Below are 27,525 nucleotides of genomic sequence, written 5' to 3'. Positions count from 1 at the left end.
CTGTAGTTGTTTCTTTATCTGTGCTGGTGTCGGTATACAGTGGAATCATACAATTTTCTTACATTTCTTTATTTTACATTGCAATTGAAGGCCGCAAACAGTGCTTGTGATTGCAGCCAATCACAGGCACTGTTAGAAAGGGTGGAGGTGTGGTCCACCGGCAGCCAAGCAGAGCCGTCGGTGGTTGGGGAAAAAAGTAGCATTACCGTCGCAGGGAGCCTCGGTAAGTATATTGCTACTGCTTTAAACCTTTTGGGGTTTTTTTTTTATTATCAGAGTGGCCGAATCTGAACTGTAACATGTACTTCCCAGAGAAGTCTGGGTCTGGGACCCAAACACCTGCAGTTCGGTACAGATGCTGAACTTTACAGTTCAGGTTTGCTCATCACTAGTCCTGACCTTCTTGCTTAAAACAGCCATGGATAAGTCAAAGTTTCCACTCTACTTTCTCCAGTTACTCTAGAGGAGTTAGTGTATTAATTCATAAAAATGTACCGTTTGAATTGATCTCCTCGGGTGCAGATAGTGAGGGTAGACTGGTGGTGGTTCATTGCAAACTGTATACTAAATAATATCTGTTGCTGGCAATCTATATCCCACTCTCCTATAACGGCACTATTATGAGGATGGGGGCAAAATACATAGACAATGCGCCGGGTGCAGTGGTTCTCTGCATGGGAGGTTTTAACAATATAGTATAACCATTTAGGGATAGGTTTAAATATGGTTCGGCACACGAGACAGACTCAATATCTAAATTTGGGGTCTGCTGATTGATCTCTCCCTTGCTGATCTATGGCGTAGGTGGCATCCGATGGATAGGCAATTCTCCTGCTATTCCAGATCACACAATATTCTCTCCCATATAGATATGATACTGGGGAAGGAGTGTGTCATACCCTTGATAAAAAGGAAAGAATACCTACTCAGATTGATGTCAACAACTCCCCCTTAATTATGGAATTGTGTCTTTTGCCTGATCCAGCTAGGTCCCAGACGGTGTGGTCTATGAATCCATTCTTGCTCCAGATTATACATGTTCATATGGTAGAGAAGTCTATTTGTTTTGCTGTATTTTTAGCACTAAGGTTCAGATACAACTTTAAAGAAGGCAATTAAGTTATTTTATTATAAAAGGTTAATATAAAATACAAACTTAAAAAGGAAAAGTATGATATTGTGTACACTTTTGTATATTCAAAATACAAAGGTTAAGTACAGTTAAATACTTACATCACCAAGGAGCTTTGGAACATCATCTGTCTAAAAGTCAGAGAAGCATGACAGACAGAACTCCTGGAAATCACTGACCGGACGTCTCGGTGCAGGACCGTACATGAGCTTCTGTCTTTGCTATATTTCATCTGATCTGTTGTATTTCTAAAGCTACCGTCACAATAAGCAACATCGCTAGCAACATCGCTGCTGATGCACGACTTTTGTGACGTAACAGCGATGTTGCTAGCGATGTTGTTGTGTGTGACATCCAGCAACAACCTGGCCCCTGCTGTGAGGTCGCTGGTTGTTACTGAATGTCCTGGACCATTTTTTAGTTGTTTGCTCTCCCGCTGTAAAGCACACATCGCTGTGTGTGACAGTGAGAGAGCAACAACTGAATGTGCAGTGAGCAGGGAGCCGGCTTCTGCGGACGCTGGTAACCAATGTAAATATCGGGTAACCAAAGAGCTCTTTCCTTGGTTACCCAATATTTACCTTCGTTACCAGCGTCCGCCGCTCTAACGCAGCGAGTGCCGGCTCCCTGCTCACATAGCCAGACTACACATCGGGTAATTAACCCGATGTGTACTCTGGCTAGGAGTGCAGGGAGCAAGCGCTAAGCGGTGTGCGCTGGTAACCAAGGTAAATATCGGGTTGGTTACCCGATATTTACCTTAGTTACCAAGCGCAGCATCGCTTCCACGTGTCGCTGCTGGCTTGGGACTGGTCACTGGTGAGATCTGCCTGTGTGACAGCTCACCAGCAACCCGTGTAGCGATGCTCCAGCGATCCCTGCCAGGTCAGGTTGCTGGTGGGATTGCTGGAGCGTCGCTTAAGGCCACGTCACACTAAGCAACATCGCTAGCAACATCGCTGCTGAGGCACGACTTTTGTGACGTAGCAGCGATGTTGCTAGTGATGTCGCTGTGTGTGACATCCAGCAACAACCTGGCCCCTGCTGTGAGGTCGCTGGTTGTTGCTGAATGTCCTGGACCATTTTTTACTTGTTGCTCTCCCGCTGTGAAGCACACATCGCTGTGTGTGACAGCGAGAGAGCAACAACTGAATGTGCAGTGAGCAGGGAGCCGGCTTCTGCGGACAATCGTAACCACGGTAAACATCGGGTAACCAAGAAGCCCTTACCTTGGTTACCCGATATTTACCTTCGTTACCAGCGTCCGCCGCTCTCACGCTGTCAGTGCCGGCTCCCTGCTCTCTGCACACGTAGCCGGAGTACACATCGGGTAATTAACCCGATGTGTACTCTGGCTAGGTGTGCAGGGAGCCAGCGCTAAGCGGTGTGCGCTGGTAACCAAGGTAAATATCGGATTGGTTACCCGATATTTACCTTAGTTACCAAGCACAGCATGCTTCCACGCGTCACTGCTGGCTGGGGGCTGGTCACTGGTTGCTGGTGAGATCTGCCTGTGTGACAGCTCACCAGCAACCCGTGTAGCCACGCTCCAGCGATCCCTGCCAGGTCAGGTTGCTGGTGGGATCGCTGGAGCGTCGCTTAGTGTGATGGTACCTTTACTGACCCATGCCCTTTGATGGCCAGCCTATGAACATAGATCAAGTAGGGATAGAATACACAAACAATGGAGTAATTAACCCATAGACTTGAAATCTCCCAAGGATAAACGTCAGATCATTGTACTAAGTAAGTCATAAAGTTTCTGTTACAATGAATAGCAAACACACAAAACATCAGATCCTTGTGCTAACTAAGGGTACCTTCACACTTAGCGATGCAGCAGCGATCCGACCAGCGATCTGACCTGGTCAGGATCGCTGCTGCATCGCTACATGGTCGCTGGTGAGCTGTCAAACAGGCAGATCTCACCAGCGACCAGTGAACAGCCCCCAGCCAGCAGCGACGTGCAAGCGACGCTGCGCTTGCACGGAGCCGCCGTCTGGAAGCTGCGGAGACTGGTAACTAAGGTAAACATCGGGTATGGTTACCCGATGTTTACATTAGTTACCAGTGTGAGCAGGGAGCAGGGAGCCGCGCACACTGAGCGCTGGCTCCTTGCTCTCCTAGCTACAGTACACATCGGGTTAATTAACCCGATGTGTAATGCAGCTACATGTGCAGAGAGCAGGGAGCCGCGCACACTGCTTAGCGCTGGCTCCTTGCTCTCCTAGCTGCTGTACACATCGGGTTAATTAACCCGATGTGTACAGCAGCTACATGTGCAGAGAGCCGGAGCCGGCACTGGCAGCGTGAGAGCTGCAGAGGCTGGTAACTAAGGTAAATATCGGGTAACCACCTTGGTTACCCGATGTTTATCTTGGATACAGCTTACCTCAGCTGTCAGACGCCGGCTCCTGCTCCCTGCTCGCTTCATTTGTCGCTCTCTTGCTGTCACACACAGCGATCTGTGTGTCACAGCGGGAGAGCGCCTTTGAAGAAAACGAACCAGGGCTGTGTGTAACGAGCAGCGATCTCGCAGCAGGGGCCAGATCGCTGCTCATTGTCACACACAGCGAGATCGCTAATGAGGTCACTGCTGCGTCACAAAAAGCGTGACTCAGCAGCGATCTCGGCAGCGAGCTCGCTGTGTGTGAAGCACCCCTAATTCACAAGTTTCTATTACTAGAGATGTATTGTCTGTGTATATACAAACACACAGAAACCCTTAAAGGTACTGTCACACATAACGAGATCGCTAGCGAGATCGCAGCTGAGTCACGGTTTCTGTGACGCAGTAGCGATCCCGTTAGCGATCTCGTTATGTGTGACACTTACCAGTGATCAGGCCCCTGCTGTGAGATCGCTAGTCGTTGCTGAATGGTCCAGGTCATTTTCTTCAAAGGCGACGTCCTGCTGGGCAGGACACATCGCTGTGTTTGACACTGTGTGACAGGGTCACAGTGACTGCTGAGATCGTTATACAGGTCGCTACTGCGACCTGTATTGTTCCTGCATTGCTGGTAAGATCTGACTGTGTGACATCTCACCTGCGACCTCCCAGCGACTTACCTGCGATCCCTATCAGGTCGCATCGTTTTCGGGATCGCTGGTAAGTCGTTGTGTGTGACTGGGCCTTTAAGGATACACAAGATTTTGTAACCATGTACACTTTGTCTGTCTGAATCAACAATATGTTATAGTTTAACAATGTATAAACTCAAAAATAGCCATTTTTATATTTGCAATACACTATTAAATTTTATTTTAAAGATAATGCTGGTTCGGCCTCGCAGACCATCGTCTGGGAGTCTATGAAGGCTTTTTTAAAGGGGAATACTAATACAGGCAATTAGCCGGTCTAAGGCCAAAACGCGTCAGTTCGAGTGTTTTCTACAGGAAAAGGTGAGGCTCACAGAGCAACATTTTATCTGGTCTGGGTCCAGGGAGGATTGGAGGAATGGAAAGGTGCACTGGCTGCATAGGATGCTTATGTAATAGAGAGGACTAAAAGTAAGCTCTTATTCTCTAGACAACGCTTTTTTGAGGAGGGGGGAAAAAGCTGGTCACCTACATGGCATTGATTGCATGTGCACATTTGAGGTCGTCATCCAGAGGGGCCATTAGAAATAAATTAGGCAATATACTTAATCAGCCGCAAGACATTTTAAAAGTATTTGCAGAATTCTATGAGGGGCTTTATGGTTCTAGACTCGTGCCATCTAGAGAGCAAATGTATTCATATCTTGTTAAATGACATATATGGCTAACAATAAGTTGCCGGGGCTGGACGGATTGACATCGGAAATTTATAAAAAATTCGGGGATGTGTTGCTTCCTCAGTTGCTGACTACATTTCAGAAAGCACTGGAGGTGGGGTTCTTGCCCCAATCTATGCAGGAGGCGGTGATAGTGGTGATTGTTAAACCTGGCAAGGATCCTCTTCTCCCAGATTCATGTAGGCCCATCTCCTTGTTGTCTACTGATATTAAAATATTAAGACTAAACAATTTGATTAGTAACATTATACATAGGGATCAGCCGGAGTTCATGCCTGTGTTAAAGAACACACCTTTTTGTTAGTTCAGCCACTTTGTCTCTATATATTCTCTATTTTCGGTCAGTTAAAGTTTATTATATCCTATTCTCATAAACAACATGTGTTGACCTATGGGTTAACTTGTGTTCTTTTCAAATGTTTCCTTGGCAGGGTTTTGATTACATTCTTTTTACTCCCTTATTTTTCCTGGAATATTACGAATATCAAGGTCAAATTGACCCAAAGAATGTCCATTCTAGTCGAATTGCAAGATGTTCTACAAACATGTCAAAATTGATGAATTACTCTGGAAACATGTAATTTGTAAAAAAAAAAAAACAAAAACCCAGCTTATTGTGTAATCTCTTATTCAACATTTATTTATATGTACTTTAGAAAATCTATATAAACCCTCTATTACAATAAAAAGGGTGACACTCCTATCCTAAGAGCTGTATGTGTCTTTCTTGCCGAACTGTCTCCACGATACGGCTGCCAATCCAACTGTACTCTGCTACCTGAGTTGAATAGAGACTCCCGGCTTTAACACCTGCCAGATCTACAGCGATAAACATCCATAGTATCACGATACCGTTGCACTCTGCTGTGGCAGAGCTGTATCAGTCACCTGATCATGTTGTCTGTATTTTTTAATGGGATCAGCTTTTCCTTCTATGCCTCGTTCCCAGGAGCTCACCACTATTTCAAGACGTCCCCTCCATCACCATGCTGCCAGTTATAAATCTGCTCTGCAGCTTACTTGTCTGGTTCCTGTAAGTGCCCTAGATTCTGTCCATTACCAAACCCGTCCCTTCCTGACCTCCCTGACGTCTGTTCTGTCTGACCTCCCTGTCTCCCAGCTCCTACGTTTTTGTCTTACCTTCCGTGCCACTCTCCTGCTCTTTGTCTCATCCCTGTGCCCCCTCCTTCGGCTTGCTCTCCCTGTTACCGACCTCTGGCTTGGGCGGACCCGGATTCTGCCTCCTCCCTTGTACTGTGCTCCCTCTGTTGGCTCTGACCCGGCTAGTACAACTCCTTTTAACAACCATTCAGTTGCCTAGGACGCAGTGTGCCTGGGCTCCCTCTAGGGGTTATATACAGACAGCTCTGTTTCTACAGTGTGGTGGATCTCATTACACACACTGTGTGCTGACTCCCCCTAGTGGTAGATTATATCTTAATCTCCATCTTCCAGTGGATAATGCGGAAGAGAAGGTGATATGCTCTTTGGTTGCTGCCAAGGCTTTTAATTCAGTCGAGTGGGAATATTTATGGGCAGTGTTGGACAAGGCAGGTCTGGGGGCAACTTTTATCTCCTGGGTTATGCTGCTTTATAGTAGGGCCAAGGTTAGAGTAAATGGGAGATTATCTCCGGGATTTACATTAAAAAGTCACGAGGCAGGGCTGCTCCCTTTCCCCATTACTCTTTGCATTGGCAGTAGAACCTTTGGCAGCGATTATTCGGGGAGGGAGGGGGGGGGGGGGGAGTTGGGTGTGGAGGAAAAGGTAGCCTGAATGCTGATGATACGCTACTGTACTTGGCTAATGCTTCCTCTAGTCTTAAAATAACAATGGACGAGATTGGTGAGTTTGGGGCATTTCCGGACTATTTATTAATTGGCATAAATCGGCTTTGCTTCCAGTGGATAATACTGATGCTTTAACATACACAAGTGCGGGTCTTGATGTAGTGACGCAGATTAAGTACTTAGGGATTAATATCACCAAAAATATAGCAGAATATGAAAGTTTGTTATTAAAAAGTTCCAAGATTTATTGAATGCTTGGGTTAAGTTGCCGTTGTCAGTAGTGGGGTGCGCAAATTTGATAAAAATGATTTGGATGCTGCAGCTCCTGTGTGTTCTTCATAGTTCTCCTGTATGCATACCGCAAAGGTATTTTCATAAGGTTAACGGCCTGTTTCAAGAACTGATCTGGAGTAAAAGGGCGCCTAGAATACAGTTGGAGCCTCTGCAAAGAGACAAGAGATCCAGTGGGCTGGCGGTCCTGAATCCATGGGTCTATTTTATGGCAGCTCAGTTACAACACATCAGGGGATGGTATGATCTGGAGGGGGAGGGGGGGGGGGAGGAGGTCCACTGTCTGCTACTCCAGAATTACTTTAAGTCAACTGACCTGTATACGGTATTTGAAGCGTGTAAGACTATTTCTTTGACTGATGATCTCCCTACAGTGATCCTAATACATAAAATCTGGTGGAAGGTGAGAGCTTTAAAAGGGAATTTATGGGGTATCACAGTGTACTTCACTGTGGGAGATGACATGGCTCCCATATTTGCATGGTCTGATGAGTTTTCACACCTGGAAGCAGAAGGGGATAGACAAGTTCTCTCATATAATGGCGGAGGGTCGACTGAAGGAATTTGCTCAATTGCAGACAGATTTTGCGCTCTCTCATAATGAATTTTATAAATATCTGCAGTTGAAACATGCACTTCAAGTGGAGTGGATTCCCTTCAAGGAAGGGATTTCCCAGAATCTAATTATTCACAGGATAGCCCAATCCAGAGGGTCAAGGGGCCTGATATCATCGTTATATAGTGATGTGTTGCATTTAGCATTGAGTGGGTTAACGGTAAATTCTAAAACAAAATGGGAAAATGAGCTAGGCCCCATTGAGGTCAATCAGTGGGATGATATATTGGAAAGGGTGCCGGAGTTCTCCTTGAGTGAGCCGCATAGATTATCTCAGCTGTACCTCATTCATTCTAAGTACTGTACTCCATAGCTTCTACATGAAACTGGTGCACGACCCACCCCTATTTGCAACAGGTGCAAAATTAATAATGCTGGGTTGTTACACGTGCTGTGGTTCTGCCCAAATCTAGAAAGATTTTGGAAAAAAGTAACAGGCTTTATTAACCCCTTCACCCCCGGCCACTAGAACATCCTAATGACCGGGCTATTTTTTTGCAATTCTGACTAGTGTCACTTTGACAGATTATACCTCTAGAACACTTCAACGGATCCCGGCGATTCTGACACTGTTTTTTCATGACATATTGTACTTCATGATAGTGGTAAATTTAGGCTGATATTTTTTGCGTTTATTTGTGAAAAATTTGGAAATTTTGCAAAAATGTTGAAAATTTCGCAATTTTCAAACTTTGAAAATTTATGGCCATAAATCCGAGAATTATGTCACACAAAATAGATACTAAATAAAATTTCCCATATGTCTACTTTACATCAGCGCAATTTTTGAAACTTTTTTTTTCGTTAGGAAGTTAGAAGGGGTAAAGTTCATCAGCAATTTCTCATTTTTCCAACAAAATTTACAGTCATTTTTTTAGGGACCAAATCAGAATTGAGGTGACTGAAAGGCCTAGGTGACAGAAAATACCCAAAAGTGACCCCATTCTAAAAACTGTACCCCTCACACTGCTCAAAACCACATCCAAGAAGTTTATTAACCCTTCAGGTGTTTCATAGGAACTAAAGCAATGTAGAAGGAAAAAAAAAATGAAAATTTTACGTTTTAACACAAAAATGTTAATTTAGCCATAAAAGTTTGCATTTTCACAGGGGAGAAAAGAGAAAATGCACCATACAATTTATAGTACATTTTTTTCCTGAGTACGACGATACGACGATACCCCATATGTGGTAAAAATCAATTGCTTGGGAAGGGAAGGAGCGCCATTTGAATTTTTGAACGCAAAATTAGCTGCACTCATTTTTTTTTTTTAAATCAGATAAATTTTTATTGCATTTTAAAACTTTCATAAACATAACAAATTGTGAGGGTAGTCCTCACACATTCCCCCTCCCCTCCCTCCCCCCACCCTCTTCCAGTCGACAGTCTCACCCCTCCACTCTCTACATCCCTCTTTATTCACATAATGACCTACCCTCCTTATTTCTCAGCCACTGCGATCTTTCCTTTCCTACCAATAGTCTAAATATCCTATCTTTCAGTAGATCAAATGACGCTAATCCTGGAAAGTCCAGCCACTTGCTCCAGATCTTCTCATATTGAGTTTTCCTTCCCCTTTTAATATAAACATTTTTCTCCATATAAATAATATAATTCACTTTTTCAACAAATTCCTTACGTGTCGGTGCTTTTTCAGATAGCCAATACAAGGCAATTAGTTTCCTTGCTGCATACAACAATCGTGCCACGACCAGTTTCTCTTGTTCATCCGCCCCCACTTCATCCACATAGCCCAGCACACACACCAGCGGGTTCCCCACTTCATCCACATAGCCCAGCACACACACCAGCGGGTTCCCCACTTCATCCACATAGCCTAGCACACACACCAACGGGTTTCTGGGTAGGTCCACTTGCATCACTGATTGAATTAAATTTAACAATGTGACCCAAAACCCTTGTAAACACTGGCATTCCCACAACACGTGCATGATCTCTGCTTCTTCCACAGTACATTTTGGACATTTGGAATCCGTTCTCACTCCCACTTTCTTCATCCACACGGGGGTTCTATATACTCTGTATATAACATATAATTGCGATAGCCGTTTTGCCTCGCTCAGAGATATTTTGATGACATATTGCAAAATAGACTCCCATTTCTCCTCCCCAATTTCTCCCAAATCTTCCACCCACCTTGCATATGCCCCAATTTGTTGCCTCCCAACCGACATGGACAGAAGTCCCCCGAAGACCATCGATATACATCCTGCCGTCCCTCTCTGCGTCCGTAATATATTAATTACACTATCTTATTGTATAACAATTGGTGTTATTCTGTTCTGCGATTCAAATGCGTGACGTAGCTGCAGGTATTTATAAAACATACTATGTCCCAGTGGGAAGTCTTTTAGCAGTACTTCAAAAGTCTTAAATATGTTTCCATCCATCAAAGGCGGGCAACTAGACTATTACAAGGAATGGAAGGCCTCCCATATGATGGCAGATTGAAAAAGTTAGATATGTTTAGCTTAGAAAAAAGACGTCTCAGAGGAGATCTCATTTATATGTATAAATACATGTGTGGTCAATATAAAGGACTGGCACATAACTTATTTCTTCCGAAAACAATACTAAGGACCAGGGGGCACTCACTGCGAGTGGAAGAAAAGCGATTCCGACACCTAAATAGGAAAGGGTTCTTTACAGTTAGAGCGGTCAGACTGTGGAATGCCCTACCACAAGAGGTAGTAATGGCAGATACTATAACAGCTTTTAAAAAAGGGCTGGATGATTTCCTCAGTACACAAAACATTGTTGGTTATAAATGACTTAGTGACTAAATGTAGAACTGGTGGAGGAAGGTTGAACTAGATGGACCTAGGTCTTTTTTCAACCTAAGTAACTATGTAACTATGTAACTATGTAACTATGTAACTTGGGAGAGGTACCAGATACCAATTCTCCTCCATTGCCCAAATACTTTAAGGGATAAAAATTCCGGAATGTTGGGGTTGTCCCATATGGGGGTATATCTAGTGAACCCGGTTACCTGTCTCATCTGTTTGATCTTACCAGATACTTTATCTATCAACTATATAGTAGGATATAATGCAGAGTGTGGACGAAACTTTCCCGCCTCCTTAGCTGCACTCATTAGCGAACGCCATGTCGGGTTTGGAGACCCCTTGAGGTGCCTAAACAATGGAGCTCCTCCACAAGTGACCCCATTTTGGAAACTAGAGCCCTCAAATAATTTTTCTAGATGTTTGCTGAGCACTTTGAACCCCTGGGGGCTTCACAGAAGTTTATAACATTGAGCCGTGAAAAGAAAAAATTTTTTTTTACCACAAAACTGTTGCTTCAACTAAGTAGTTTTTTTTTCACAAGGGTATCAGAAAAAAAAATGCACCATAAAACGTATTGTGCAATTTCTCCTGAATACGCAGATACCTCATATGTGGTGGAAAGTAATTGTTTGGGCGCATATCGGGGCTCAGAAGGGAAGGAGCACCATTTGACAGCAAAATTAGTTGGAATCATTAGCTGACGTGATGTTGCATTTGGAGACACCCTAAGGTGCCTAAACAATGGAGCTCCCCCACAAGTGACCCCATTTTGGAAACTAGACCCCTCAAGGAATTTATCTAGATGTTTAGTGAGCCCCAAGGGGCTCCACAGAAGTTGATAATGTTGAGCCATGAATACATTTTATTTTTATTTTTAACCACAAAACTGTTACTTGAACCAGGTAGCTTTTTTTCACAAGGGTATCAGGAAAAAATGCACCATAAAACGTATTGTGCAATTTTTCCTTAGTACGCAGATATCTCATATGTGGTAGAAAGTATTTGTTTGGGCGCACGGCGGGGCTCAGAAGAGAAGGAGCACCATTTCACAGCAAAATTGGTTGGAATCATTAGCGGACGCCATGTCACGTTTGGAGACCCCCTATGGTGCCTAAACAGTGGAGCTCCCCCACAAATGACCCCATTTTGGAATTAGGCCCCTCAAGGAATTTATCTAGATGTTTGGTGAGCCTCTTGTACCCCCAGGGGCTCCACAGAAGTTGATAATGTTGAACCGTGAAAATTATTATTTTATTTTTTTTACCACAAAATTTTTGCTTCAACCAGGTAGCTTTTTTGCTTTTTACAACGGTATCAGGAAAAACTGCACCATAAAACGTATTGTGCAAATTTTCCTAAGTACGCAGATACCTCATATGGGGTGGAGATCAATTGTTTGGGCGCACAGCAGGGCTTGGAAGAAAAGGAGCGCCATTTGACTTTTGAAACGCACAGATGCCGCGCTTCACTGATCGGCCGCTGCAGGACGCACAGTCGGATGAGATACAAAAAGCGTTGGGGATACGGGAAAAAAAAAAAAAAAAAAAAGTCATGCCGATCCGCTATGTGCATCCCTGATCAGCCCTCGGCCGCTGCAGGACGCACACACAGATAAGATGCAAAAAAACGACGCAAGATACGGACAAAAAAAAAAAAAAAAAACAAAAACGGATGGATGAGGTGTAAAAATCGGACAGGAGGATAAAAAAAAAAAAAATAATTATACTCACCGTACCCAGAAGATTTGCAGGAGGATCACTGACCAGAGGAACTGCAGGAGGAATAGAAGGCAGAAAGTGGACAGCTTCTTACAGGAGAGCAGCAGGCATGAAGTTGGACAGCTCATCAGAAGATCCAGGAAGGACCCAGGAATGACCCAGCGATGGAGGCAGATGTGTTCGGGTGAGTGAAGACCTCGGACGACCTGGTGGAGGCAGGTAGGGGACATCGGAGAGGGAGAGCAGATGGGGAGGGGGAGACCGGAGAAGCAGAGGCAGAAGCATAGGAGCAGAATAGAGAATAGAGATTGCGAGAGGAAGGGGGGGGAGCAGATCGTGGCGGGGGAACATGGGAGTGCGCAGGGGTGATCACAGGGGCGATCACGGGAGCGCGCAGGGACCATCGGGGGGAGCGCGCAATACTCACATGGAGCAGGAGCGGCGACCGGACAGCAGCGGCGTGGTACTACAAGTACCAGCCAGTGCACGCCGCAGACATGCTGTGGGAGTGCTTCCCAGATCAACACAGGCCTGGGGAGGGCGGTCACCTCCAGATCAGACCACTGCACGCTGATTGGAGCGATTGCGCGTCAAAGCACGATCGCTCCAATCAGCGCTACAGGGGGTGGGGGGGGGGGGGCGCCATGTTTGAGCTCCAGCTATGATCTGCTGCAGCACCTCACAGCAGGATCTCACAGGATCGCACTGATTCAAGCATTGTTTTAGCCGAAACCAGTGCGAACGATGTGGTTGGCGTTTCAGATTTGAACAGTCAATCACAACCTGGGGTCAAGCAAAGGTCCCCTACTGTAAGAAACAGCAGGGGACATCATTTGAAAGCCGTTGCTATGGCCATGGCAATCAAATGAAATTTAGGCAGTAAAGTTACGTCCCTGGTCGTTAAGTCACGTAAAAATAGGACGTAACTTTACTGCCCGCGGTCGTGAAGGGGTTATTAGGGTCTATTTGGTGGAAAAAGAGATGACGCCGTTGGTTTGCATATCGGGCTATGTGGAGGATCTGCGGATTGAAGACCATGGTAAGACAGCAGTCAGTTGCGGACCCGTAATAGGGCATGGTTAGCACGAAATGGCCATAGTCCTGGGGGAGCTCGCACCCAGCTCTGCCACTACTTTTTTTATACCAATAAATCCTTTTTATGGACCTTGGAGTGGAGCCACTTTTTCTTCTTTTGTGGATTACTTGCTGGATATCTGCCTTTTTTGAAGTGTGCCCCTCTGAGCATGTTTGATTTTCGGATCTGGAGCAGCTTTCCTCTGGCCACCCAACTATGAAAGCTAAACCCTGGTAGTCAATTCTTTGTTTCACTGAACTATAATATTTTTCTTTACCTGACTTTCTAACTTGTCAGCACGTTCTACATACACTGCCATTTGGCTTTTTGATTTACAAATTTGGGGCAGGTAAGGGTCAGCATCTTCTATTTCCAGGGGGTAGGTAAATCCTCCATTTTGTAAGCTCTATAGAACAAGGACTTTCACCGGCCAAAATAATTTGAACAATTCCAGGTGGAAGAGACTGTTGTGGTCTAGCAGCAAAATATATGGACGCACTACAGAACAGAGAAAGCAGCTACAGTGGATGACTGGGAAGAATCTTCATCTTCTCTGCATTTAGTGGTTACTACTCACCTGGGCGGTTATCTGTAGGAATCTCCTCTTTACTCCGCTCATCACCCCTCACATATGTCTCTGTAGTATTAATATGGGGCAGATCTTCACCCTGAAACAAATATTGTAAAAGTCACAGACAGATGGAGAAGTCACATCTATGATCAGCTCTAATCCTGCCATCTCCACCGCTCTCATCATTACACAAGTATAAAACATATGATGTGAAGCCCAACTGATGCAGTGTCGATGCATTACCTTCAGGGACTCCACGCAGCTGGATCCTGTCACCGGTAGGAAATCTTCTATTTGTCGTGACGCCACTCTCAGAATTGCGGTCAGTGGGGACCGCCACTGCAGATTAAGGGATGCCTGGGGCTGATGGTGGGTGCAGTCGGTTGTAATAGCCTCCTGAGAGTGAGGCAAGCCCCAGGGCCCTGTGTAGGTGTGTAGAACCACAAGGCGCAGAATAACTCCACACAAGCGAAATGTCTTTCAGGGGTTTTACTCACAGAAGGTGGCAGAGTGAGTAACCCGGGCGTAGCTGGGATGAACCAGGCTGGAACCAGGTGTCCTTCAGGCTGACTGATGAGGGTGACTACCGACTCGCCTTCCTTAGCCCTTGGTGGTTTGGGGTAACCCCGACTTTTAGTCCCTATGGGGGTCACCCAGGGAAGTTGCTGGTGCCTCTCTCCCCTTCGTTTTGGCCCGTTTGCTTGTAGCCTGGACCAGGACACTCCGGCTGCTTGCCTCCTGTGAACTATGGGCCCTAACTGTGGCTACGTGGCTGCGGACTCTGTAGTGTTGTGGTGTGGGATTTGAGGGCCCCACACCGGCAGGTTTAGCAAGGAAAGTTGGATCTATCCCCGCACCGGGATCTGCCGCCCGTTTGGGCCTGGTTCTCCCTAGCAGTCTCCTTACTTCCCACTCCGTTGCTCTCTCTTTAGCTGAAGATGGATTTCGGGTAGCACCACTAGGTGACCGTTCTCCCCCGTCGGTAGCCACTGCGCGGACGCTGTCAGACTGCAACAGCCCCAGGGGTCTGCTCCTGCTCTCCCCTGAACTGCACACTGAACCGGCTCACTTGAGGGTCCTGCACTGCTGCTCCTGTCAGAGCTCCTCTTCCATGCTCCTCACTCCTCCCCACTCTGCTTCAGACTCCAACTCCTTCTCCCTCTTGTGCCTGCCTACGCCACCTAGCAACCAGACTCTCTTACCACACCCCTTGAGTGGAGATGGAGGCTTTTGGCCCCCTCCACTATTCCAGTGGAGGTGAAGGCTTTGCCCCCTCCTGGGATCCCCAGGGGTCCTCTCAAAGGTACATGTGTGAGACCTGATCACTATGCGCCTGTGTAGTCACACCTCGGTCAGCCTTCTGGATTACCTGTATTGTACTGTCCCCAGCATGGGTGCAGTACTCAGTGGTGCCTGAACAGGTCAGGGGCGCCACATTCCCCCTTAGTTATCACCAGCACGTCCTCGGGCTGCAAGACAACATTTTAAAATGCATAAAACAGTAAAACATGGTAAAACATTTTAAGATCACCAGGTACCATACATCACCACCCTCCACCCACAAGTCCGTTAACCCACCCAGAACCCTCTCAGGAGGCAGGTCACCGGTCCTTTTGGTAACCAGGTCTGGGCCATCCACTTCCCCAGACCTTTCCTCCAATCTGCCTCTCCCGTTGGCCGCGCCTTCAGCCGCTTCTGGCAGGATGTAGAGGCGGCTTTCATGGGCTGGTGGTTTCAGGGTATACCTGGCATGGTGGAGCCGCGCCTTCAGCCTCTTCTGGCAGGATGTAGAGGCGGCCTCCACAGTTGGTGCTGACCAGGTACCCTCTTTGTGGTGGAGAGCCAGGCCCCATAAACAGGCATGCTCTCTGGTTGCAGGTGAGCCAAGGCCCCATAAACGGACGTGCTCCCTGGTTGCAGACGAGCCAGGCCCCTAAACAGGCTGGCTCTGGTGGTGGTACCCTCTGGTGTAACTATTTACACTGCGAGAGTTTGTGGCTATAGCCAGTTCATAGCCTTAAGGTTTATTTCTCACATTAGTTTATGTGGGCACATACTTAAACTTGGAAACGTTGCAAAAACTTCAAACTTGTCAAACTGGTAACTTCTGTACTTTACTTTGCTTCAAACAGATTCCTCCTCACCAGGGCTTGGGCCTGTAGGGCTGCGGCACCTGTTGCTTCCTTGACCTCTTTCTTCGTCTGTGGTAGTCTCATCAGTGGGTTCTTTATCTGTTCTTTCTCTATCTCTGTCTTTCCTTTCTTCTTCTGTGTCTGTTGCTTTTTCTTTAGGACATGGTGTCACATCGAGTGCATACCAGCCTCTTTCTCCTTGATGCATTGTAAATTGCACTGAATCTCCCATTCTTAGGTTCCTTCCAGGATGTCCTCTGGGCAAATGAGCTCTAACGTCTCTTCTGTTGACAAAAATGCCTTCCTTCATACCAGGTGCTACTATGAAGCCGTATCCTGATTTTAGGCTGAAATCTTCTACTACTCCTCGACAAAGGGGTCCTCTGACCTGGGCTTTGGACCTTCTCAGGAACCGTTTCTCCTTCAAGTCTCTGGCCGTTATTTCATCTTTCTGCTCTGGAGACTGTGGTGCTGGGGAAAACTGTGTTCTGCTACGACGCCGTGTCTTGCGGGCTGGATTCTGCAGAGTACAGCTTACAAACTCCCAGGTGAGGCTTTTGGGCAGATCTTCTTCAGCAGACGGTATCGGGTCTTCTTCATCCCAGCGGGAATATGGCAACATCTCCGGCTCTGGGCATGGATCCACCGCTAGTGGCTCCGGGGTCAGCTCCTCAGCTTCCTGGCCTCCTCTCCCCCTTAGTTCTTCTGAGCACTCCTTTGGTGGCAGCGCTGGGGATGAGTGTTCGTCAGCAGGCCCAGGCGGAGGACTCTTTGGCGTGGTTGCTGCAGGGGTTGCCGGAATCCTCTTGGGGGTGTGCGGAGGAAGCAGATACTGGTCCACCAACTCTTGTGGGAATTGGGCCTCTAGGTCAGCCTTCAGCTTCTGGTATTCGGGGTCCTCCCCCAGCGTAGACTGCCTAGCAGGGACTTCCTTGGACTGGGGAGCGGTGTCTGCTCTGGCCTTGCAGGCCGGGGTAAATGGTGATGCAATCTTATCTTGATGGGCCGCGCCTGGCGTGGCGGCGGCCTGGTCTTGGCGGGCCGCGCCTGGCATGGCGGCGGCCTGGATTGGCGTCGCTGCCGCGGCCTGGATTGGCGTCGCAGCTGCGATGGGATCCGTGCAGGCTGGGCTGGGCGTCGCTGCAGCGATCTGGGCTTGGCGGGCCGCACCGGACGTGGCTGCGGCCTGGTTCAGCACCTCACTTGCGGCGCGGACGAGCGTTGCTGCTGCGGTGGGGTCTCGGCGGGCCGGGCCTAGCATGGCGGCGGCCTGGGTCAGCGTCACACCTGCGGCGCGGATGAGGGTCGCGGTGGCAGCCGGTTCTTTGCGGGCCGGGCAGGGCATCGCTGCGGCGGCCTGGGCCTGGCGGGCCGCACCTCGCGTGGCTGCGGCCTGGTTCGGCGTCGCCGCGCCGGGCGCCTCTTCAGGGACTGCGGGCGTGGCAGCAGGGGTCGGGGCACTCGTGCTGGCAGGGGCAACACTGGACTCACCCATCGGTAGCAGCATCGGGGTCTGAGTCGTCGCCGCTCGGTCTGGCACTCGTCGCGTGGCCCTCTCCTCGTAGGCCTGAACCGCCGCGGTCATCCCCAGGAACTCCATACGTCCGTCTCTGATCTGCCTTCCGATCCTGGCTTCCAGTTGATCGCAGAACTCGGCAAGCTCCCGACACCACCAGACAGCGGAGCCTGGTTCGGGGTCTCTGTGTTCAGACGCCATTTCCTCTGCGTCTCTCTCCTCCAACAACAGACTTGTGGCTTCCTTTCTGTCCCGACGTCTCTGAACGCCTCCGCTCTCATCACTGGCGAGGTCAGGACTCTGCAGGGGATCTCTGGGTAGCCACACCTCTTCGTGGGCGGTAACTTCTTCCAGCGCGGGCTGCTGTTGTTTTTCAGCGCGCTTTTCATGGTGGCAATATGGCGGCGCTTCCAATTTTTCAAGCGGACCGCCCAGGCACATGGTCACCTGTCTGAACAGGTCTAGTCCTTATCCTGTTCGTGACGCCAGATGTGAAGCCCCGCTGATGCAGTGTCGATGCATTACCTTCAGGGACTCCACGCAGCTGGATCCTGTCACCAGTAGGAAATCTTCTATTTGTCGTGACGCCACTCTCAGAATTGCGGTCAGTGGGGACCGCCACTGCAGATTAAGGGATGCCTGGGGCTGATGGTGGGTGCAGTCGGTTGTAATAGCCGCCTGAGAGTGAGGCAAGCCCCAGGGCCCTGTGTAGGTGTGTAGAACCACAAGGCGCAGAATAACTCCACACAAGCGAAATGTCTTTCAGGGGTTTTACTCACAGAAGGTGGCAGAGTGAGTAACCCGGGCGTAGCTGGGATGAACCAGGCTGGAACCAGGTGTCCTTCAGGCTGACTGATGAGGGTGACTACCGACTCGCCTTCCTTAGCCCTTGGTGGTTTGGGGTAACCCCGACTTTTAGTCCCTATGGGGGTCACCCAGGGAAGTTGCTGGTGCCTCTCTCCCCTTCGTTTTGGCCCGTTTGCTTGTAGCCTGGACCAGGACACTCCGGCTGCTTGCCTCCTGTGAACTATGGGCCCTAACTGTGGCTACGTGGCTGCGGACTCTGTAGTGTTGTGGTGTGGGCTTTGAGGGCCCCACACCGGCAGGTTTAGCAAGGAAAGTTGGATCTATCCCCGCACCGGGATCTGCCGCCCGTTTGGGCCTGGTTCTCCCTAGCAGTCTCCTTACTTCCCACTCCGTTGCTCTCTCTTTAGCTGAAGATGGATTTCGGGTAGCACCACTAGGTGACCGTTCTCCCCCGTCGGTAGCCACTGCGCGGACGCTGTCAGACTGCAACAGCCCCAGGGGTCTGCTCCTGCTCTCCCCTGAACTGCACACTGAACCGGCTCACTTGAGGGTCCTGCACTGCTGCTCCTGTCAGAGCTCCTCTTCCATGCTCCTCACTCCTCCCCACTCTGCTTCAGACTCCAACTCCTTCTCCCTCTTGTGCCTGCCTACGCCACCTAGCAACCAGACTCTCTTACCACACCCCTTGAGTGGAGATGGAGGCTTTTGGCCCCCTCCACTACTCCAGTGGAGGTGAAGGCTTTGCCCCCTCCTGGGATCCCCAGGGGTCCTCTCAAAGGTACATGTGTGAGACCTGATCACTATGCGCCTGTGTAGTCACACCTCGGTCAGCCTTCTGGATTACCTGTATTGTACTGTCCCCAGCATGGGTGCAGTACTCAGTGGTGCCTGACCAGGTCAGGGGCGCCACAATAATACTGGTGGATAAAACAAGACTGAGCACAAGACCTTCACAGCCGTCTACACATCATAGGAGATTTCATGACACCTTCTCTCCATTTACCTGATGATCCTGAGGAACATCGGGATCTTCTTGTTTACAGTCCTGTGGAAGAAGAGGACGGGGACATCTCTCTGGTGTTGTCCTCTTACTGGATAGAACTGGAGGAGACACATACAGGGACTGAATTCATTCCTTACATACAGATAATTATAGGCTGTGTGTATTTAGTGCTGTCTATTACCTGGTGATGTGAGGGACTGGGGAACCTCCATCATGACGTCCTTGTACAGCTCTTTGTGTCCTTCTAAATACTCCCACTCCTCCATGGAGAAATAGACGGTGACGTCCTGACACCTTATAGGAACCTGACACATACAATGATACCGTCACCCCCCGATTCCTTAATAGCGTTAATGTATAATGTCCCAGCATTCCCAGCAGTGTCACCTCTCCAGTCAGCAGCTCAATCATCTTGTAGGTGAGTTCTAGGATCTTCTGGTCATTGATGTCCTCATGTATCGGGGGGTGAGGTGGAAGCCCCGTGATTGGGCTCAGGCGTCTTCCCCATCCCTCAGACACAGGGTACTGACAGCGCTCACTAGAGGTCTTCTTCACTACTGTGTAATCCTGGTTATGGAGAGACACAGTAATAAATCTCACTACAGACATTTCCAGAGTCCTCACCTCTCCAGTTCTGTCCATCTGTTATTCCCATAGATAAGAATGATGTAATGTGACGTCATCAGAATCTCTCACCTCTCCAGTAAGCCGGAAGAGGATCTCTAGGGTGAGGTGTAATATCCTCTCCGCCATCTTGTCTTTGTCTATATTCATCCTTGAAAAATAAATTTATATATTTATGTGTGTATATATATAAGACATCTACCGTATTTTATGGATTATAAGACGCACCTTTCCTCCCAAAAATGTGTTTGATTTTGTATATTACAAAACATGTATTAAATAAGAATGCTGTATCAAATCTGCCCCAAAAACATAAAACACCAGAAAAAAACCACAAATAAATGTAGTAAAAATGCAAAAATCTGAGAAGATTGTATAATGCATAAAAAATGCATCATTTACGCTACATGTGAACTCGGCCTTACAGATGTGCTTGACAAATTGTCTTTTGTCTCACAAAAAATCTTATAGAGAATCTTCCATGGGAATGAACAAGTTCCGGCTGCTCCAACTATAACATTACAATGTGTGGAGGCAGAAAGGGGCCGAGGACCGATAGTGGCCGAGGACCGAGGGTGGATAGGGGCCCAGAACCGAAGGCGGATAGGGGCTGAGCACTGAGGGTGGAAAGGGGCCCAGGACCGAGGGCAGAAAGGGGTCGAGAACTGAGGGCAGAAAGGGGCCAAGGACCGAAAGGGGCCGAGGACTGAGGGCAGAAAGGGGCCGAGGACCGAGGGCAGAAAGGGGCCGAGGATTGCGGGCAGGGAAGGGGCCGAGGATTGCGGGCAGGGAAGGGGCCGAGGATTGCGGGCAGGGAAGGGGCCGAGGATTGCGGGCAGGGAAGGGGCCGAGGATTGCGGGCAGGGAAGGGGCCGAGGATTGCGGGCAGGGAAGGGGCCGAGGACTGAGGACAGAGAAGGGGCCGAGGACTGAGGACAGAGAAGGGGCCGAGGACTGAGGACAGAGAAGGGGCCGAGGACTGAGGACAGAGAAGGGGACGAGGACTGAGGACAGAGAAGGGGACGAGGACTGAGGACAGAGAAGGGGCCGAGGACTGAGGACAGAGAAGGGGCTGAGGACTGAGGACAGAGAAGGGGCCGAGGACTGAGGACAGAAAGGGGCCGAGGACTGAGGGCAGAAAGGGGACGAGGACTGAGGGCAGACGGGTTTCTTCACTTCCGACCTCTCATAGTTGGGGCGTCTGTATCTATCAGAGGAAAAGGAACAAAAACCTCACGATTCTTAGAATTCAGCGAGAGAAAAACCCCAAGAACGTCTCAGAGCTGAAGGGGTTAATGCCCCCTGCCCCAGTAATGGGGAATCTCCACATACCTCCTCCTGCAGAGCCGCACACTAGATATATGGCTGCTCTGTGCTTACAGGACCTGTGATGATGTCACATGGAGGGGAGGAGTCAGGGGTCACATGATCAGCTCCTCAGTGTATGCAGGACTCTGCTGTAAAGATTCTGAAGTTGGTTTCTTATTTGACTACTAGAAGGTGGCCCGATTCTACGCATCGGGTATTCTAGAATTTACGTATTGTGTAGTTCATGTATGATTTTTGTTATATATATATATATATATATATATATAGATGTTGTTGTGTGTAGTTACCAAGTGTTTGTGTAGGGTCTGTACATGTTCTGGGTGTTGTCTGGGTGTGGCGGGGGGTGAGAGCGGTGTTGTATGTGTGTTGCGTGTGTTGCGTTGTTTGTCGAGCGCTGTGTGTCTGTAGCGTTGTGTGTGTGTGTGTTGCGCGGTTTGTGTGGGTGTGGTGTGTTTTGGGGGGAGGTATGTTTTGTGCAATGTGTGTGTTGTGCGGTATGTGCGTATATTTATGTATGCCGCGGTGTTTGTGTGTTGGGTGTTGTGTGTGTGTGTGCGGCGTTGTCTGTGTGTGTCTGTGTATGGCGGTGTTTGTGGTTCCCAGTGTGTGTGTGGTGTGTTGTGTGTGTGTGTGTGTTGGGGGGAGGTGTGCACCCCCCATCGTGCCCCATCCCCCATGCTGCGCACCCCCCATCGTGCTCCATCCCCCATGCTGCCCACCCCCCATCGTGCTCCATCCCCTATGCTGCGCATTCCCCATCAGGCTCCATCCCCGATGCTGCGCACCCCCCATCGTGCTCCATCCCCCATGCTGCGCACTCCCCATCGTGCTCCATCCCCCATGCTGCGCACTCCCCATGCTGCGCACCCCCCATGCTGCGCACCCCATCATGCTCCATCCCCCATGCTATAATAGTTCTCCTATTATACTCAGAGAGGAGTATAATAGGAGGACTATAATAGGAGGAGTAGTCCTGGGGGGAGAGGAGTATAATGCCGGCTCCCTGCACATGTGTACCGGGAGCCGGTGTACGCTGGTAACTATGATACACATCGGGTAACTAAGGGACCTTAGTTACCCGATGTGTATAATGGTTACCAGAGTTCACCGGCTCCGTCAAGATCCCAGCATCGCAAGGTTATGTCTGGCGCTGCTGGGATCCTGACGGAGCCGGTGTACACTGGTAACTATGATACACATCGGGTAACTAAGGGACCTTAGTTACCCGATGTGTATAATGGTTACCAGCGTTCACCGGCTCCATCAAGATCCCAGCATCACAAGGTTATGTCTGGCGATGCGTGCGGAGGGCCGGGGTGAGTGGCCAATCCATGCGGAGGGCGGGGCCAGGCCGAGGCGAGCGACCAATCCGTGGGGGGCGGAGCCGTGGCGAGCGGCCAATCCGTGCGGGGGCCGGGGCCATGGCGAGCCCAGCGGCCAATCAGCTTTGTGTCACCGTAAGGACACAATTTTGGAGCAAGACAGACAGACAGACAGAATAAGGCAATTATATATATAGATTACAGGTTTCTCAACAAAAATAAAACATCCCCTGACTATAATACCACAGTCATGTGCTCTGTTGTGAATACACTTAAAAACACCTAAAACAATTACTAACACTGGCACAAAAATGGGCATCCAAAATGGGCATACACGGAGGTAAGTTATTGAAGGGGTTAAATGGCTTTGGGCCACTGATCTCACACTACAATTACATACCTAATGATGCCCCACATCCAATTTATGTCACTCCGGCCTGGACCAAATGGGTTCTGGGCATTAGAACTGGCATCAAAGTGGGCAGAAACCCAATTTTCACAGATTTGAATAAGTAACAGGTGTTATAAGGGGTTAAATGGCTTTGGGTCACTGATATCTCACACTACATTTACATACCTAGTGATGCCCCACATGATGCCTGTTTTGATGCCCAGAACCCATTTGGGCCAGGCTGGAGTGACATGAATTTGATGTGGGGCATGAGTAGGTATGTAAATGTAGTGTAAAATCAGTGGTCCAAAGGTATTATATACCCCTCTATGCTTTTTATCAATGCGGCCTACTTGCACCATCTGAAGTCGGGGCCTTTCCTGTGCCTGCATCCAGAGCTGTGCTCCACCTCTGCCTGCTGTGTTACTGTCAGACATCAGAGCTCCATCTGACTCCTTCTCCAGTGGGTAAGCTTTCTCTGGGGGCTGCCTCTGTTTTGTGGGGATCCCCTCTTCCTTCTATGCACAGCCGTGAATAGACTCTGGCTTGCCATATTCTTATACTGAACATAGCACTCTGCAGTCCTCTGATCACTTTGCTTTGAATGCTGTTTGCTGGCACCTAACATACTATTAGGCTATGTGTCCACGCTGCGGAAAATGCGCGGATTTTGCCGCGGATTTCTCGCGGAAAAGCTGCGGATTTTCCGAAAATCTGCAGCAGCGGCACTTCCAAGCCATTTCAATGGCATTTTGGAAATGCTGTGTCCATGCTGCGGATTTTTCCGCGGCGGATTTGCCACGGATTTTGATCCGGAAAAATCTGCAGCATGTCAATTATTGTTGCGGATTTTGATCCGGATTTTGGCTATAGAATGGGGGGAAAAAAAAAATCCGCATCAACATCCGCGGCAATTCCGCGGTAAATTGCGGTAAAAAAAAGGTGCGGATTTGCCGCGAAAGTCGCGGATTTTCATGCAGAAAAATCCGCAGCAAGATTCTACCGTGGACACATAGCCTAAATGTTAACTTTTTAGTTGTGCTACCTCCGGAAGTCAACGCTGGGCAGTGATTACTGCTTTTTATAGTGGCGCCTGAACGTACTTTCTTGGATATATAACGTTAAAGCCCCACTACATCTGGGCTCGCCCTCCGTATTGCTGTTGACCCCGGCCCAATTTAGGATATTTCTCTACTCATCTGTTGCCTGGACTTTACCTCTACTGTCAACTCCGTCTCTCATATATTTTGTATTCTGGATCAAATTTCACTCGGCTGTTCCTGATTCCTCAACTCTCTAGCCTGGCTATGTAGGCCTTCCTTACTGAGTCCCGACCATGGGACCCCCTTTATACGTGCATACCTAGTGATTATATGCTTTTACGGTTGTTCTTTACCTTCATGGAAGACGTGAACCCTGCCAGCTCCAAATGTATTAAAATTAGGGCTCAAGTTTCCATATCTCCTCCTAAAGCAACAGACTCTAACATCGTCATGTCGGAGGCATCTCTGCAATCCATTGCCACATCTATAACAGCGATGCTCATGCCTGTGATTGATACTAGACTTCAGACATTTCAATTTTCGTTGGAGCTAATCACGTCTCAGCTGACCAACCACACCAACAAAATTTCGGAGGCTGAGCAGCAGATCTCTGACTTGGAGGACAGCCTACAGTCTTATTCTGCTCAATTGGAGAAAAATGCTCAAAAGGTGGAGCGGCTTTTTGGAAAAATCAATGACTTGGAAAATCAAAGTCGTCGCAATAAATGCGGATCATTGGCGTCCCTGAGTCGGTGAAGGACCTTCATCATCTCACCTCTTCTTGGCTACTGCGAGCACTCAATCTACCTGAGCTTCCTGCTTACATGGTGGTGGAAAGAGTTCATAGAGTGGGGCCCGAACGTTCTGGCTCATCGGCTCACCCACGTCCTGTCATCTTTAAACTGCTCAACTACCAGGACAAAATGCAGTTGCTTCGGACGTTCCGTGCCGTATCCTCACTGCAGTATGAAGGTCATTCTCTTCTCCTGTTCCAGGACTTTTCTGCTTCAGTGGCGACAAAGCGACGTTACTTTTCATCTGTCTGCAAGTTGCTACATGATAGGGATATCAGTTTGTCCCTCCTGTACCCTGCTCGTCTTCGGATGGTGCTCCATGGAAAACCGGTGTTCTTTGATGATCCTGACAAGGCCTTGGAAGTTATGGAGAGCTCTTCCCCCGGGTATCTTCTCCTGTTACTTGACTGTGGCTTATATTCATACATCTGTGTGACTTTATGTAATCGGACTTGAATTCCAGTGTGGTCTTACTACAGGGGCACTATTTTGTATCTGTGATTGGTTACTGGTTATGCATCTTTTTGTTCTTATCCTGCAAATGTTTCCTTTATAGGGGTTACTACTGGTCGGGATATTATGTTTTGATGTTTTGCATTTATGTTTGTATGCTGTTTTCTTGTTCTTTAGTGGATTGGGGTGAGGGGTGGGTTCCTCTTCCTTGGGCACATACTTGGTCTTCTTGATTGATTTAGGTGGTGGGGTTTGCTCCCTGGGACAAGCCCTCACCCATATGGTTTGTTTGTCCTATCTCTGCTCCTTTGCCTTAATGCGGGATAGTTTATATGGCTACTACCCATAACATAGTTTCTCACATTAATGTAGACTCCCTTAAACTATTATCCTGGAATGTTGCTGGCCTAAACTCTCCAGTGAAGCGTAGGAAAGTATTAGACCATATTACTCGCTTGCGCCCTCATATTGCATTTCTGCAGGAAACTCATTGGCTTCACAGAGGCCACCCAGCACTCCGTAATATACATTATTCAGAGTGTTTAATACAACAAAAGGCTTATGACATATTGTGCAATGTGACAGTGGCCCTGCAGTACCATGAGAGCAGAGGCTCACTACCTACTCCATAGATTTGAAGACAAGGAGAGAAAAGAGTGTTTCAGAAAAAAGATAAATACAGTTTTATTAATATCAAGTATTAAAACCAGTATCATACAAGGTGCAAAAATGTGACATACAATAAAAGCTGCAAACATATGATGACAGGTAAGGAGTGATGGACAGAACCTGAACCAGTGCTGGAAATACAATCAACTCAGTACTCCCAAGGTAGCCTCCTAACTATTGGAACAGCCAAATGACAGAACAGTAAATCCCAGTGGGAGGGGGGGGAGAGAGAGCAGAGAGGTCTATATTTACCAGTCAAATGTAGCACTGGAACGAGCAGGTGGTGGAAAGGGAAACCCCCAGGACATCCGACATACGTTTCGCTACGTTATGTTTGCTTAATCATGGATGGTGCAGTGGTATACCGACAGGGCCCTTTTATGGGCATATACGCGGTCACATGACCGGCATTCCCGACCAATGTGTTCTTTAGGTGCGGCGCATGCGTGGCTGCATCACCCATCACACACGCCCACCGCCAGCGTCAAGATCCACGTGGGCGGAGAAAGTGTTGGCCCAGAGGGAAGTTAGGTGGATAGTGACGCTTGACACCCTGAGCCCTAAAGGCTTGAATGAAAATTTGAGTTTTTCCTCCTTTTTATAAATTCTCCATGCCATCATTTCCTATATTGGCGGGTACACATGGACGTGCACATTTACTTTTTGTGCACATTCATGTCTACATATGTGTTTATATTCTGGAAATACCCCTTGTTTTTAATTGTTTTTTAGTCAGTGTATTTTTTCTGTTTATTTATTTATTTATCTTCTCATCCGGCAGTGCCCTTTATCTCTATGGATTTGGAAATTTGCCATCTCTTTCCCGTTCTCGACCTATTGACTTTCATGGGAGTGGATCACCCATATGGATGTACTATAAAGGATCTCTCCCATGTGAACATGTGTCCACAGTATTCTAGATTGTATATTACTCTGCAACCGTCACGTCTCTGTTTTATTATTGTATTAATGGTAACTACCTATTTACCTTTTCTGTGAATGTGCGACCATTCTGTGTTGGATGTGCGCATGCCTGGCTTGGTCGCTTCCTCCTGCCTCCGCTGCGGCGCCTTATGGGCCTGCGTGTGCGTCCTGGTTGCTGGGGTGACCAGACGCCCACGTGGATCTTGACGCTGGCGGTGGGCGTGTGTGATGGGCTATGCAGCCACGCATGCACCGCACCTAAAGAACACATTGGTCGGGAATGCCGGTCATGTGACCGCGTATATGCCCATAAAAGGACCCTGTCGGTATACCACTGCACCATCCATGATTAAGCAAACATAACGTAGCGAAACGTACGTCGGATGTCCTGGGGGTTTCCCTTTCCACCGCCTGCTCGTTCCAGTGCTACGTTTGACTGGTAAATATAGACCTCTCTGCTCTCTCTTTCCCCCTCCCACTGGGATTTACTGTTCTGCCATTTGGCTGTTCCAATAGTTAGGAGGCTACCTTGGGAGTACTGAGTTGATTGTATTTCCAGCACTGGTTCAGGTTCTGTCCATCACTCCTTACCTGTCATCATATGTTTGCAGCTTTTATTGTATGTCACATTTTTGCACCTTGTATGATACTATTTTAATACTTGATATTAATAAAGCTGTATTTATCTTTTTTCTGAAACACTCTTGTCTCTCCTTGTCCTCTATCATTCAGAGTGTAT

The 27,525-nt window shown here is 48.2% G+C and overlaps 1 protein-coding gene across 1 annotated transcript in view; it reads right to left on the bottom strand.

Moving 5' to 3' along the window:
• LOC142312963 (uncharacterized) overlaps positions 1 to 27,525 on the bottom strand; it is a 240,666-nt gene that overhangs the window by 111,979 nt on the left and 101,162 nt on the right. The window contains 5 exon segments of the mRNA XM_075351951.1: positions 13,786 to 13,876; positions 19,238 to 19,335; positions 19,419 to 19,542; positions 19,625 to 19,804; positions 19,934 to 20,012. Of these exon segments, the coding sequence (XP_075208066.1) occupies positions 13,786 to 13,876; positions 19,238 to 19,335; positions 19,419 to 19,542; positions 19,625 to 19,804; positions 19,934 to 20,012 (572 nt within the window).

The sequence above is a fragment of the Anomaloglossus baeobatrachus genome, chromosome 5 (assembly GCF_048569485.1).
Source record: "Anomaloglossus baeobatrachus isolate aAnoBae1 chromosome 5, aAnoBae1.hap1, whole genome shotgun sequence".
NCBI classification, from domain to species: Eukaryota; Metazoa; Chordata; class Amphibia; order Anura; family Aromobatidae; genus Anomaloglossus; species Anomaloglossus baeobatrachus.
Note: the sequence above shows the minus strand (reverse complement) of the source record. Positions and strands in the feature narration are given on the sequence as shown.